The 16,852-nt window shown below is 34.2% G+C and overlaps 1 protein-coding gene across 15 annotated transcripts in view; it reads left to right on the top strand.

Annotated features, from left to right (window-relative positions):
- The window catches only part of LOC126864702 (cytochrome b5 reductase 4), a 30,983-nt gene extending 26,832 nt beyond the window's left edge, over positions 1-4,151 (top strand). For 13 of the 15 annotated variants that reach the window (XM_050616270.1, XM_050616269.1, XM_050616271.1 and 10 more), the window contains 5 exons: positions 36-258; positions 852-1,146; positions 1,690-1,776; positions 1,840-1,998; positions 2,180-4,151. In XM_050616270.1, the coding sequence (XP_050472227.1) occupies positions 36-258; positions 852-1,146; positions 1,690-1,776; positions 1,840-1,998; positions 2,180-2,234 (819 nt within the window). In that variant the 3' untranslated portion in view covers positions 2,235-4,151. Of the gene's footprint in view, positions 1-35; positions 259-851; positions 1,147-1,689; positions 1,777-1,835; positions 1,999-2,179 lie in introns of all 15 variants that reach the window. The other 2 variants (XR_007689307.1, XM_050616272.1) reach the window with 2 other exon arrangements.
- The last annotated feature ends 12,701 nt before the right edge of the window (positions 4,152-16,852 follow it).

Raw genomic sequence — 16,852 nt, 5'->3', positions numbered from 1 at the left:
TTAAGATATTGATTTCTACTTTCTGCGTTATGTAGATGACTTTTACGTTTGCGAAGCGGAGGATAGGATTATGGAAATCTTACGGTAATCAAACGATACTCAGGGAGACGAATATGGATGATCGAATGTACACAGAATACGAAGTACTTACGAACAAACCGCTTTCTAAGTTAGTTCATCTGTTAGTCGTGCGAGCAAAAGACTTCTTGCAAGTTATACCTATTGGCAGGCACGTAGAAGTCAAAATGAACGTCATGGGTGAATATCATCCTTTTCCTTTTCGCTATTTAAAATCCCTAATTCATTGATCGACTAATTAAGTGAATTTAGAAACGTAATTAAAATGGCACGGTAATTCTCATAACAGCTACAAAACAGCCACAATCGAGACGAATATCTTTAAATCATTCTTCTTCTATTTATCTGAACTGTAATACTGTAATAGTTTCTATATTATTAATATCAAAGACGTTCAAAGTATTTTCATCGAAGAGATTGCTTTGCCCTTCAAGTAACTTGAAAATTGCTATAAAATTAGTTATTCGCGTCATTCTTCGCAGTAACTATTTTTGTAGCCAACTTACCTTATCGAAATGTAAATGTTTTATCAAAATAGAATCTTTCAACATTCTTTCATTTTTATATTGGTTCGTACAATCATATTTGTTGTAACAGTGGATCCATCGATGAAATAACTATCGATTTTACTCGCTAATCTATTGATTCTGTGTCGTCTACGTTATACAATATTTAACAAACTATAGTAAAGATTTAGCCAATTCCATCTTTGCATGATAGATAAAAAGTCCTCGAGGAAAGTACGCAAGAAACTATGAGATATTTCGTTTTAGGGATGGAAGTATCGCGATTGTACACGCCTGTCCCACCGTGCCTTCATCCGGACGATATGGCGCCAAACTACAAGTCTGATTGCCTGTGTTTCATGATCAAGAAATACCCGAATGGCGCTTTGAGTCCGTCCATAACCGCTCTTGAGATTGGTCAGACCTTTCTTGTGAGCAATGCTTTAGGTGACTTCATGACAGAACCCTATGATATGTATTCTATCCTTCATTTGATCGCTGGTGGCACCGGTTTGACAGTGATACTTGGCATCATACAGCAAGCTTTGGCCAGAAGCTGTGTGTCAGTATCTTTTTATCTACAGGGCTTCTGAAAATCTAGTTTCCCAAACGTACTTTCTGAAGACATGTTACATAACAAGACATGATAATATTTCTTGCGAATTTGTCACGTTTTAGAGATTTTGCGACTATGAAATTGCCATTTCGTTCAAAGTAATACCGAATTGCTTTTTTACTTTTAGTTGAATTTTAGTTAGGAGAAGCTTATTGGTAGCAATAGCGTTATTTATTGTACCAACCGTACGTTTCAGTGGTTTAGGATCTAAAACATAGTATAATAAGATTCCAAGAGTGCAGAAAATATGCAAAAGAATATTATTATAATACGAAAGTAGGTTTAGTAAACCATTTGTGAAAGAAAGTCTAAATGTTGATATTTGGCTTCCTGAATTTTGATAACGTTACTTCCTATGCAATTCTTATCGAATATCGATAGTTTAATCGAGTGTGATTAAGCTTTCCAGTTAATAGATGAGATGTAATAATGTATAGATATATAATCCTTGCGCATGTTTTTAATTTAATAATTTATGAAATGCTGCAGAAGCAACATAAACTTACTCAACTTCAACAAGGACGAAGATAACATGTTTTACGTGAAGGAACTGGAAAAGGCTAGCACAGACGAAAGGTGAGTAGATTTTTTTGGATTTGTCTTTTCATTCTCGTCAAATGGGACATCTGTACGTTGCAGATTAAAAGTTACACATATCCTTTCACAAGCCGGAGACACCTGGAAAGGCAGACGCGGCACGTTATCTGATTATTTATTAGAGGAACTAGTTGCAACAAGTAAACCATATGCATTCGTCTATACGTGCGGGCCTCCAGGATTCATACTGTCCGCAAAGAAGTAAGAATAAGGACGGTTTACTATTCTATTTTCGAATTATCTCTGGCTATGATATTTAAAATGTACAAAAATTTCATAAAATAAGAGGATAGCATGAATTTTGCAAATCATAGAAAGAAGCATAGGTCGAACAACGTTTGTCTTTGATTTATTTTTTATTAATTGCGTGTATGTTTTTCAGTTCACTTCGAAAACTCAATTGGAAGCCGTGCCAAATGTACGAATTCGAAGATTAGCTGTACTCATCGAAAGCGTACTCCATCTCTTTTGATACCAAATGTTGGAACATTGGCAAACGTATGGAAACAATTACGTGTCGTACCGTTGAATTTTTAAAAAGAATCTTTTGGATACTTTTATTCCTATTTCCGCCCACAATCTCAGATTCGTGCGTGTAAGTTTATCAGGGAATCGAGTGGCAAATATGTAACAAAAAAAAAAAGAAGAATGTTTGGAGAAATAGAATTTTTTTTATAGAAGTATTTTTTATGAGATTTCGTTTGATAAAATTTTTCTATGAAATTTATATTCAATTTTTTATCGAAAGATGTAGAATTTCTTTTCAAGAAGTAGTAGATCTTTCAATTTTTAATGTTACTGTCGAAATTAATTTAGAAGATAATTTTATAAATATTAATTATCTATTGTGTATTATCTATTAAAGATTGTGTATCTATATAAAATATTGCAGCAAAGTTAATTATGATTTTGTTTCTTTTGTGAAATAGTGTCTTCCGTTTCAATAATTCACTCGATTTGACCGCAATACGCAAAAGCAAACACCTGTATATTTGTACTTACTATGAGTAAGTAGACGCGCATACTTTGTACCATATCTACGAATTTCGAAAAAAAAAGAACAAGAAATGAAAAAAAGAAACAATAGGAGTAAGGGTCACGGATGAAAGTCTTTGAAATCTACGGGACGAGCCATAGATGTAATTCCTATATGGTTCGCGAATAACAAATTATTTTTACAAACGTCGTCTTTTAATCTATCATCCAGAGAGTTGTATTTTGAACAATTTATCCGGGAACATTAACAAGTATTTTCAGACGTAGGTCAATTCGAAACGATCATGGTGCTATTTCTTAAAACGAACCGAAACAAACATCTCACAACCATAATTTTTAAATTCCCAGTCTGCATTTTATATAGAAACATTTTAACCAGATTTTTATTTCTACATAATAAACTGCAGTCCCCTGTGTCTATCGAATTAGAATCCCTTGCGAGATTTGAATATTTTTTACTTGTTAGTAATAAATTAAATAAATTAAATAGTTGACAGGCTTTCTGCAAAAAGCTATATATATATATATAACTTTTATTACACAAGATGATAAATTGAGTAAATCGTGGCAGAATTTTAGTCCTAAAATTTGAATATTATCTACGTTTGAATTAATAATTACAATTCTTAATAAATCTTCTACGTAGAGTACCATTTGCATATGTTTATAGATGTTTTCTTTAGGAAGTTGTTCAATTGTTATGTATACAGAATCGTCCACGTATTTAGTAATAATTATTTGGACAAACAAAAATAATCTGTTTATTTATCCTGCACAGTGTGCATACGATACGATATATCGTTTGACGAGTGGAATAATTTGCGTACGTAGTTCTAATTCGATAGCCAGGTACTGTGAAGTGATTAAAGCATCATGTTGGGCTTTCCTTTGGAAATAAAACACGTGGCAGATAGGGGCCTTAGAACTCTGGGTGAAAACTCTAGAATCGTTACCAATAAAATGGCCTAATCGCAGAAACGTTTTAAAATTAACAGCATAACGCAAAAGTACCAGAACCATAGTTCTTCGATTTTTCATAAAACTGAAGAAGATTTACGATAAGTGAGTGGATTGGAAAGATGGGGAAGATCGAAGAACTTTTGCAAGTAATTTTTACCGATCACGTGTTTTCAGATTCGAGCGTGTACGATTGTTTCATTCGAAGTTGGCCGTGTTTGAAAGAGGAAAGTATAGTGTCTCGTAGTTTGCTGAACGACACGGATAGTTTTATTCAAAACATACTCGAGTACGGACCATTTTCTGCATTTACGTACATGTTAAATACGCCTATGTGTATGTATATGTGTGTATGTACATAGTTGTTACCAGAAATAAATGAATATTTGATGGCTCCTTGTCTTGTCGTGTTCCTCTTTTCTTTTCATATTTTTCTCCGCTTTCTTTTATCCTTTGAAACTTCTGTCATAGCTTCAGCAGTCTTTCTACTTGGCAAACGAACAGAGGAATACCATGTTCTTTTATCTCTGGAAGTTCTACGACAGCTTTCTTTGTCTTTTCATTCAGAAATTGAACTGACGAATCTGTTGGTATTTGAAGATTTGAATGTAGGAAATTTCATTTTAAATGCAACTCGACGTCATAAAGATTCAATGTGAATAAATTTTAGCTTAAATAATGATAGATGAAGCTTCAGCAATTTTAGAATTTACCATATATTTATTATATCCTAGAGAATACTTGGTGGAAAGAAGAATCTTCAAATTTCTGCAAATTCTACTATTGTGAATTATACTCCAATTATATAAATTGCTTGCTCCTTGACATTTTCGCATAAATGAAATTTTACTATCCTACAATACTCCAGAAATTATATATTTAACACGAATCCCTCGCTATTAATTATCATCTCTGCATCCAAATTCATTTGATCTTCTAATTGCTTCAAATAATAAAGTACCAATAATTCCATTAAACATAAACATCAGCAGATTGATCTACCACCAAAAGCAAAATATAATTGACACTATCACCATGAATGTACTCAAGAGAATTGATAGAAAAGAATACCATTTTTGTTAATAAAAGAATGAACTAACTATTTAACGGATATGTTAGGCAAAGAGTATCATTTTTGCATTTCATAAAAATGCATATTTTATATTAACCACAAGGGAAATAAATATCTAAACAGAGTATCATTCTTCAAGAGATTCATTTCATAAAAATTTATATTTTATATTAACCACAAGTAAAACAAATACCTAAAAAGAATATCATTTTTATATAATTTATACTGTACTTTGTGTTGAACAAAAGTAGAACAAATACTTCTATAAATAAATATTAAAAATAGTTCAATATTAAGACAGTAAATAAATGTGGGGGTGGGGGTGGGAGAGAGGAATTTAAAACTTTCCAAAATGCGTCCTCGCATCTCGCCAAGCCTTTCCACACTCCAATTGTAATTTACAATAACATGTCTTGCACAAAGCAAAGAGTGTTCACTATTGATCGTGCAAAGTTTTTCGCTGCAACGTGACGTAACTGCATCGGCGAACGAGTGAAACTTTTTGGCCACAAAAAATGTGTCGCGGCTGATTTTTGGCTTCCAAAGCACCTGACCTTGGTAAGTCGCACTGCGAATTTCTCGCGCCATATATCGATGTTCGTGGTCGGAAGCCTACCTCGTGCTTGCCAAGCACATTCTTCCGTTTGTAGGATCGATCAATCTTGGAGAAGAAATTTTCGATAACGAAATTTTTAATTATTTGACAAACTGACGGTAGAAAGTTCAGTGGAAAGCATAGAAGTTATTATTCTCCTTTGCGACGATTATATTCCCAATTATAATTATTGACCATAACATAAACTATAATTATTCCCAAATTTCTGACTTTTCGGCAGGTAGGCAGAAAAATACAAGGAAAGAACGGCAACACATGCAAACCAGGTGGCTGCTGAAGCGAGTAAAACTCTCATAGAAAAAAGAAAACACCCCATTGACCTCGCTAAAGAAATAAAATAGTCAAACTCAAAGATGGTATCCCGCTGGGGGTAGCCACCCGCATTTTATTTAGCAATTAAGTTAGAAAAATTGACCAAATGTCCAGCTGAACAAAATTGTAAATTACAAATTAAATAATAAAAAAAAAATTTTTTTTAACTCGAAAAAAAAATTGGTATTTATTTGACTTTCGTATGGAATTATAACAAATTGTTCTTAAGCTATAAAAAATATAATTAAAGTGAAGAAGGGAAAGTGTTTCCAGTGTCAAGTCTCTTAGTAAACATTACCCTTTAGATTTAAGCACTAGATTCAACTACAATCAAACATATTAAACACGACATAGTACCATGCGAGAAAAATTTCCGTATAATTCTCAATGAGGATTGATTGCAAAATTCATCCAAATAAATAAAAAAAAAGAGTCTCCTAGTGTTTTTAGTTGCCTTCTTTTAATAGAAACATTTTTAGTTGACTTTTCGATTAAATTCTCTCTCGTCATCTTAAGGATACCAAACATTGGATCATTCAAGTCGAAAGATATTATGGTTCTTCGATGTTCAACTATACTTGTTATCGAACGAGACAGATAACTTTAGAAAATATGATGAAATATCTGAAAAGAATATTCTATGTAAATATTAAATTGTACATCGTATATCTAAAAATAATTCTTTCTGAAAATGACATTTTATAAATAAATAGCATACACTCCGCGCGATTGTAACATATTTTCAGAAGAAAAGTTACGTGACGCGAGTCATATAAAACTCGTGCACAGATATTCTATTATTTTTGTTGCTTTCGACAATTCAGTTAAATATAATTCCTATGTATGTTTGTCGTAATAAATCGCAGATGACGTTGGAAATACTAACGTTTTTCGGGGTCGGTATTTTAGAACGTGAGACACGAAATCCCATATAGTGTCATGCCCATCCTGTCTTTAAATCAATGAGGATAACGTAATTATCAACATGGTAGTTAATGGAAGGTGATTAGCTAAAAGGCCTATTAAACATGGTTTTGGAATAATGTTGTACCGTAGAGGATGCCATAACGTGGAATGACATAAATCTAACAACCGAAGGAACTTCATTGTCACGAGAATTGAAATAGCGTCGCCACTTTGTGAAATCACCTTCTTCTTTTTTAGCTTTCAAACAGACGAATTCGTTGCACGTTCGACGATTAACATCGATGAAATTAATGCAACTAGAAATCTAATTTTCTTCTTTTCCCATAAAATAAATATTTCAATTAATTAACATTTTTAGTTGATTGTTAGTTCTCATTCCATAGAAATTTAACACGACATATAATATAACAGAATTATATGCTTGAACATGATCGTCAGTATATTATTATAGGAATATTAGTCATTTTAGCTTAAATTTATATTTAATTTTATTTAATCTCTCGATGAATCGGCTCAAATTTCCAGCTTTAACGGGAAACAAGAATATTTCTGCTTGTTCTCGGAATAGAATATTTATCCTACGTTGACATGCTTCAAACGATAGATTGTACTTTAAACATTATTTTTCAGCTATAACAAGAGTATACTCGAGAGAAATATCAGAAAAACAGACCCTGATATTTGTAGTATTAAGCGATCGATTGCAGCTAATAAAACAGGGCTGGTATTTACTGGTTGGTTTTATCCGATGGAAACGAGCACAATGAAGTAAAAGCAAGTTCAAAGCTTCGACGGAACATCAACCGGTCTCATCCCCTTTCTTCAGAACCGATCGAAGCTTGGCGAAATTTCGTACCAACCTATCAGTTAAGAAAAAAGGGAAAACGAACATAGAAATAGATCGGAGTTTCCGATCGATTTTTGGCTGCATGCCTCGCGTCTCGCATAGACGTTCTGAAGGCTGAAAATTTGTTCAACGATGCGACAAAAATGAAAGAGAACTGTTAAGAAATATTAATTGAATTAATAAACCTTTTACTTTGCCTTTCTTGTTTTTTTTTTTTTTTTTTGGAAGTTTATGGAATTTTTACTTTTTTCGTATTAAAGTGTTTTGTTCCAATATTATATTATTCTACGAACCTTCCCTTTTTTTTAAATGTCCGATACGAATGGACTTTTTATTCGATAAAAATCGTTTCGAGAAATATTTGATTTGATACTCTCCGGTTTCCCAGAGATTAAAAACAAAATGCAGTTTCAATACACATTTTTCGGCAATTGCTCGCACTATTTAAATATTGATGATTGCAAATAAAAAATAATATGTGTGAAATATTCTTTTAAGAACTTTACTTGATAGATGTATTTCTTAGATATTATAAAATTATTCAATTATTCTATTACGTTCCATACTCTATTATAAATTGTTAAGATTAATTTTGCATTATTTTTCCTGCAATTTTAAAATAAAGTATAAGGATTTCCTCGTGTTACGCACTTTAAGAATAGAAAATTTAGAGAAAATAATCAATTGTTTCCTGATTTAAAGATTAACAATTTCCGAGGTGTATTGGGTTGGCAACTAAGTGATTGCGGATTTTGTCAATACCAGCTAATGACAAAATCCGCAATCACTTAGTTGCCAGCTCAATAATTATTTCTGAGATCATAAATGAATTACCTTAATGTTCAAAGTTTAGATGGTTTATTTTCCATCTATCGTCTAAACAGTAACCGACATGTTACCGCCTCAAAAGAGTAATTAAACTCAAAGTGGAACCTACAACTTCACGGATGAAACTCATAGTCGAAGTTTCCGGATGCAAAATTAAGGGAATCAGGCAAAAAACAATCGTTAGTCCCTAAGTTCACCTATACAATGCCGCGAAGATCCATAATTTCGGAACTCTGAAACTCTATTCTAAACAATTTGCAAATTTTAAAGAAACCTAAAGCCTGAAGCAATAAATCAAACGTTAAAAATAGGTGCAGTAGTGATTTCATCGTCAGAACATTTCTTACGTTTCAGGAAATTATGCAAAAAAATTGCGACAAACGTTGCATTTCTGTCTCTGTATTTTATATTTCCAATATAAAACAGTTTCAATTTTATTAACTTTTATCTTTATTTATTTTCAAATAGTCCATGTCTTTCGAATTTGTAGGAAATTCCGGTTTTACAATATACGTATACTGCGATATTTACCTTTCACTCGAACTCTTTGAATTTCACTTCAAAATCTACATTTTCCACTTGGCAAACGCCGATACGTAAAATATAAATCTTTCACTTCATAAACTGTATACATACGTTTATGATATAATTTGTCCTGAATTAGAATGTTCTAAAACAGCGTTTTTTTGTGATTTTTTTTAGAAGGGAAAGAAAGAAATGAAGTTATTGAATTTTGAGATATGGTTTTATATATATTTAAGGAATACAAAAAATTTTTTTCTAAAGTAAAAAAGAAAATTATCATAGATTTCTAAGCCTCTTGACTGGAACAAAAAACCAAAAAAGGATTCAATTATTATATATTTTTCTTCTGGGTGAACTAAACAAAGGCAGAAAAAAAGTTTATTTAAATAATTATTATAGCACCTTAAAGTTTATTGCTTTTTTGTTAAAACATATTTGTTTTTAAACCCGTCAAAATTTTTAATTTCACATTTTTTTCTGCCGTTGTTTAGTTCACCCAGAAGAAAAATATATGATATTTTAATCCTTTTTTGGTTTTTTGTTTCAGCCAAGAATTACGAGGTGGATCTTTCCCGCCGATTGAAGACTGCAGCGACAAGACGCCCATGAAATAGGCTTACTTTTATGCTTTTACTTTAAAAACAATTTGTTTATATTCGTCAAATATACAGGGTGGTTGGTAACTAGTGGTACAAGCGGGAAGGGGGTGATTCTACGCGAAAAAAGAAGTCGATAATATAGAATACAAATTTTTCGTTTGAGGCTTTGTTTTCGAGAAAATCGACTTTGAATTTTCGCTCGGTACGCGTGCGGTGCGTTATAACGGATCTCACTGTTCGCGTACCGAGCGAAAATTCAAAGTCGATTTTCTCGAAAACAAAGCCTCAAACGAAAAATTGTTATTCTATATTTTCGACTCCTTTTTTCGCGTAGAATCACCCCCTTTCCGCTTGTACCACCAGTTACCAACCACCCCGTATATAAAACCATACCTGAATATTCAATAACTTAATTTCTTTCTTTCCCTTCTAAAAGAGATCACAAAGAAACGCTGTTTTAGAACATTCTAATTCAGGACACCCCCATGAAGCAACCATAAACATGTACAGCGAGAGAGAAAGCAAAAATATTGCACTTTTCTATTCACCTGTAGCAAAGTGACATCGTCAAAAAACATATCTGATGTTACGATAAAATGTTGGGGTATCGACTCAAACATCACGCGACAAAATCTCACGAAGTTTAACTTAACCCGGGTACCCTGGTTCCACTGAGAATCGAAACGCCATAAGTTTCTATCGAAAATTCTATAAATTTCGTCCGAATGCAGGCGTTTAATCGTGCGAGAAGGCCAAGCAGAAAACGGCGGTGAAAACCACGTTGAAAGGAAATTCTGCCGCAACGGTTAGAGGAGAACGTTAAAAGCGGGATTTCCTCGAGAAACCGTTGCGACGATCGATGGGATTTCTATCCCATAATAGAAACTAGGAAAGAAACCGCGAAGCATAATGGCCACGGATTTTTCGAATGGACGATACGCGAGCGCGTACTTTGTGCGAAACTTTTCTTTGTTCGTTGTTGCAAGGGCATTCATCGAACCGCTATCGTTCGTGGAACGAACGGTGCTTCGCTGAAATTGTGACTTTCCACGACACGCCAACGACTTTCCTCACAAAAGCCAACTTCTCCGTGAAGTTGTGTCTTGAAACATCTATAACTTGTTTCATGGCGTAGGAAGCATTTGTTTTCTGCAACTCGATCGCAAAGTTACATTCTTTCTTGCGTAGCAAGGGAAATACGTAAGAAGAAATACCATAAAAAAATTTCACAGCGTTTAAAATTAATCTGGTGGAAATTGAAGAAAATCTTTTGTTTATTGCAACGCAGACGTGTTCAGTATGTAGACGATTTGTAATGAAAATCCTCATTCAATTATCGTGAGACACGCAACGTAATACCAAAGATATCGGAAAGGGGTAAATAAATTTTTCTATCACTTTCTCATTCAATACAAGGAAAGAACAACATTCACACCAGCTGGCTGCTGAAGCGAGTAAAACTCTCATAGAAAGAAGATCGAGAAGAAAACACCTCACTGACCTCACTAAAGAAATAAAATAGTCAAACCCGAAGATGGTATCCCCCTGGGGGTAGCCATCCACATGTTATCTAGCAATTAAGTTAGGAAAATTTACCAAATGTCCAGCTGGATAAATTGTAAGGTAAAAATTAAATAAAAAAGAAAAACTTTCTCGTTCGATCTTACCTCTTCGAGAATTTTTGAGAATCTTCAGAAATGTGGCAATAACGAATTATTTATTATTATTTGTTGCTTCCTCGCCAGTCAAGGTACACAATATTATAATCCGAAAATAAGAAAATCACGCTCAAGTCGAGATCTTTTATCAATGAAAATAAAAACTTGCGTAGAATTTACAAAAATCCTCAGTCTGGTTATAGTCGTACACGCTTACGTACTAGCGAATATGTTGATGTAAAAATCGTATAACGAGATTGCAAATTTCTACGGTATCGATCGATAAGAAAATGCAACAGCCTTATCAAGATATCGGCGTTCAGCACGAACGAACCGAGTCTACCGTCGATATCGTTTTCTTCGAGCGTGCAATTAATCGTTCTCGATGGCCGCAATATCCGAGCATTTAATTGGTGGCCCACGAGCCACGAATTCAGGCCGACTCGAGCGATTGTTCGCCCTACAATGGTTAAAACATAATGATATTTGCTCGGCGATTAATCGCCGACTGGCCCGTTTCTCGAACAATGTTTCCGAAGGGAACGCGCTGAGCGAACAATGCACGGCCACGCAGAAAATGGACGTATTGTTCGATACTAGTATTCTTCCATCCAACGATCAACATGCTGATGACTTGTCACGTGGCAAGAAGCTTTCGTCCTTTCGATCGATTTCGCATCTAATAATTGAATTTTAAAAAGTAATTCATCAGAGAAACATGATAATTGTCTGTAAATATATGGTACGTAGATAATTGTAATTGTAGCGGAATAGAACTTTCCGACAGCTTCGCGACACAAAGCGCTATATCATCAAAGCGTAAGGCTGACATGCTCAATGTACTGTTACGTAGAATAAAAAAAAAAAGAAATCGAAGATGAAAATAAAAAAGAGAGAATTTATTTCCTGACACTTTGTTTACACTAATCACAGTTTTACTTTCAAGCTCCAGCCGTGACTTTCCAAGGCTGAAGCTCTTACAACTTGACTTTCGATCGGATCCGTTTGTTTTTCCTTTGTCACACCTCAATATCTCCACTATCCACGCGTTTGTTAGACGTCCGCAACATATCGATGGCTCATTAGGCATTTCAATCCTGCCCACAGGTGACCATAAATAATATTCCAATTCCGAACAAAGATACAGTCAGATATCTGAGCATGATTGTGGACAGAAGAATGACATGGAAACGGCACATAGTAGATAAATCTAAACAACTGAAATGAAAACTAAAAAAATTCTACTGGCTCATTTGCAGACGCTCCAACTTAAACACGCAGAGTAAAATAATGCTATAGCATATTAAATGCTAAAGCCATATTAAAACCTGTTTGGACCTATGGGATCCAACTATGAGAAACAGCGAGTAATTCCAACATAGAAATTCTGATAACTGATATCATCATATTGAATGATAAGCAGTAAAAATTTGAAAAACGTATGGGAAGTTGTACGAAATGAGAAAACTGGTTAAATTGAGGTTCGATAAACAGATTGCAGGACCCTTTTACACTTTGATAAGTACCAGTCATTGTGACTGGTATTGATACAAATAGCTTTGATACAAAATTATTTTCAGCTTGAATACATAAAAAAGAAAATAAAATTTATTATATTATTCTTTTAGTTATCGCTGCGAAAGTCAATACATCATTGCGGAAAAAATATAACATGAAGTAGGAATTTGAAAATAAAATTGTAGAACCGATCAATTTGATTGGTTTGATAGATCTGGTGTTAAATCACGATTGATAGCGAATCAGATATTAGTATTTCGAGGACAGATTGAAAAGGTGAAACATGGCTTTGTATGTAAATTCGATCGCAGTCTATAGTAATCTACGTATTAAGGGTGAATAGTAATTTCATATAGATTTCGATACACTTCCGTCTAAATAATTCCCCTAAATAACACAATTTTTTAAACAAATTTATTCTCTAATTTTCGAACGCTATATAACACGTAACGATCCTATCAACGCACGGTAATATAATTTCCTTTACTTTAATAGATGTCCGATTGAACGATTTTCGAACGTAACACGATTCTAAACCACTTTCCTCTGATTCTCGTATTTTATAAAACGCACAACGACGTTCTTATCGTACTGCAATATAATTTACTATACCGTACTGTGTATAATTACCACGTATAATTTAATATAATTAATGTACTTTACCTCGATAGATTTTTGATCACACGATCTCACGAACATCACGATCTCATTTCCAATTTAATCTTAATTTAATTGCTCTAATTTTTCTACCATCGTATCCAATTTTCATATATTGCAAAGTAAAATAATGCTATACAAAGCCATATTAAAACCTGTTTGGATCTATGGGATCCAACTATGGGAAACAGCGAGTAATTCCAATATAGAAATTCTTTAACGATTCCAATCAAAAACTCTAAGATCCTTAATAGATGCACCTTGGTATGTTACCAACGAAACAATCCATCGCGACCTTAAGATACCTACAGTTAAAGAAGAAATATCCAAATTCAGCAATAGATATAACATAAGAATTAACGACCACCAAAACCCATTAGTTACCCAATTACTTGACACGATAGATCAGATTCGCAGACTAAAAAGACCTTCAGATTGAAGAATTAGATTCAACTAGAATCAAACATACTATAAACTCTTGTAATCCAAGTTAAAGTACCACGCCAAAATAATTTACTTATAATTCTCAATGAGAATTGATTGTAAATAGTCTCCCACATAAAAAAAAAAAAAAGAGTGACGCCACATCTTTATCTCCATCATCACCCCATTGGTTTTGAAACGTGACAGTACCATCAATATCCCTACGGTCCTTTCGCCGAATATTCCGAAGAATGCATACGCGGCAACCGTCACGGACGTCTAAGAAACGTGTGCGTAGTGGAGATATCGAGGGGCAACAAAGAAAAGAATCCGTTTGGTTCTGAACAAAAGATTCATTCCGTTTCGAACAGCCAAGTGCGAAAGGTCCAGCGTAACAGCGAAGCAAACACATTCGAGAAGCGTGATTGTTGATTATTGATCGTTGATTGTTGACTGTTGATGGTTCAATAAACTTTTTTGTTGAATATCGAGAGTATTTCTTGGCCACTTACATCTAACGCCACCTCATAATTAATCTCTCGAGCATTATGCTTCGTTACTGAAACTGTAATGTTGAACAGTGCCACGAATTTTCAGTCATTAGCGTACGTGTACTTACGTGGTAATTAATACGCTATCTCGAGGACTGAATTTGCTATGGAGCAGGGGAAGGTAAGATTGAACGGAGGATCGGTCGGTGCGACGAGATATTTCAAGATGCAACCCGGTACAGTGCCATAAATCAACGTATGTCGACATAAACATCGAGACGCGCAACAATTTTCATAATCCGATTACATTGTTCCATTGCTGTGAATTTATTTTGCTCTTGATGCATACGTATAGTGTAGGTATACGACATAAACGTTCTAGGGGTTCAAGAAGTGGAATGAAAATAGACAAGCATACGTATGTAACATGATCTTTAAATTTTTCAAGTAAAATATTATAGGATTTATTCATTCAGAAATATTAGAAATTAGAGTTTCCAATGATCTCTATCCTATATGATAAGTTTATTGATAGATGGATCTATTTCGTCATTAGGTGGTAATGACAAAATCCTCAATCCCTTATTATGTCAACGCAATATTTACAATGGATTAAACAGGAAACGATGGTTATTTAACGTAAACTAAATACAATAATGTGATAGAACTAGGACAACTAAATTGATAATTTACAACTCACAACTAACAGTTTACAACTCATAACAACTCGACAACTCAACCCTCGACTCCTCACAACTCGACTTTCAATTCGCAACTCCTCACAATTCGACTCTTAGTTAACGACTGACTATTAATTCGTCTTTCTCCCTTAAGCATCCTTTTGTCTTTTCTCATACCCCCACCACGTATGTTTTTGGTAATCATCATGATCATGTACGTCTTCTTCCGCGTAACTTTTCGACTGAAAGACCGACGACACATTTGTCACGACTGGCATACTTCAAATCCGATGGACTGACGATGGAGATAAAGATGTGGCGGCACTCGGCGACAATGTATATCGCTGAAGTGCCTAATGAACCATCAACATCCCAATGGTCCTTCCACCGAAGGTTCTAGAAGAAAGAGCACGTGGCAACGGTCGCGGACGCCTAGCAAATGCATGGACGGTGGGGATGTTGAGGGATGACAAAAGAAAGTAATCGGATCCGATCGAAAGTCAAATCATAAGCGTCTCAGTCTTAAAAAGTCACGCCTAGAGTTCGGAAGTGGATTGTAAAGTGGATTGTTGTTAGAAAAAAAAAAAAAAAATAAAGTTTTCTTTTTTTTATTTTTCACCTGAAATTTCTTTTTTTTATTTTGTTATTTTACGTGACACATTGATGGACCGCTTGGCCCATTGAAGTTTCCCGATCCTTTCGGCCTGTCGGTACTTAGGTTTTCTCGCAACATTGTTTATAGTTTTTTTTTTATTTGGTACACTTTTTACGATCAATTCTCATTGAGAATTATAAGTAAATTATTTCGGCGTGGTACTGTAACTTGGATTATAAGAGTTTATAGTATGTTTGATTCTAGTTGAATCCAATGCTTCAATCTAAAGGGTATTGTCTGTTTAGTCTGCGGAATTGTTTATAGTTCACCCGATATTTTTTAGGCAATCTGTCCACGATCATTAGATTCAGCTAGAATCAAACATACGATAATCACTTATTATTCACGTTATAATACCACGTCAGAATAATTTACTTATAATTCTCAATGAGAATTGATTGTAAAATTCTTCCAAATAAAAAAAAAAAAAAAAAAAGATCTGTCCACGATACTATTGAGTTGGCAATTAAGTGATCACTTAGATCACTAAGATCACTAGTTAGCTTAGATCACTTAGATCGCTAATTAAACAATCACTTAGTTGCCAACCCAATACACTATTATGCGAAAGGTGGAAAGAAACGTGGGTTCCTTGTACCATTACTATGAATTTGTTGCAAGAAAGCTCATTACGGAGTCAATAGATTAGACCTACGTTACGTATGCTGTTTTTGTCGTTTTTCTTACAGTACTAATTGCGTTAGGTATATTTTGTAGAGATCATTTCGTTGGATAGGAAGGAACGTTTATTTTCTAAAAAATCTTTAATTTTATCTTCACGAAAACCAGTGTCGTTATGATCGTATACGTACTTTCTGAACAATCGTATAAAATAAGAAATTTGAAATCTATCAGTTCGACGAACCGATAGTTACGATATTTAGAGCTTTTCTCGGAGAGACGTGAACGAACGTTGAGCGGTTGCAGCACTTAAGGGGATGCTTTCGTTCTTATTAATATTCCGGTCTTGTTTGTTGATGAAACTTTACAAGTTACCGCTACTAATGTAGTTTCTTGCGCGTTAACGATAAGTTTGATAAGAAGGAAAGTCGATTGGCGCAAGTGAACCTTACAAATTACGAGTCAACGATGTCGCAGTTTCCATCGATATCGTTAAATAATTATGATTGAAACGGTACGATCAAAGAACATTGGCGAAAGAAACTTTTAAATTCACGTGAAATTTGAAATTTCAGATATTTCCAGGTTGCAGCAGTGCGTTTTACGTATATTTCGTTGAAACGAGCGCCGACAGTGTATAATGTTGAACACGTTGAATGTTGCGACGATGAAT

This window comes from Bombus huntii, chromosome 4 (genome assembly GCF_024542735.1).
Source record: "Bombus huntii isolate Logan2020A chromosome 4, iyBomHunt1.1, whole genome shotgun sequence".
Taxonomy (NCBI): domain Eukaryota; kingdom Metazoa; phylum Arthropoda; class Insecta; order Hymenoptera; family Apidae; genus Bombus; species Bombus huntii.
Note: the sequence above shows the minus strand (reverse complement) of the source record. Positions and strands in the feature narration are given on the sequence as shown.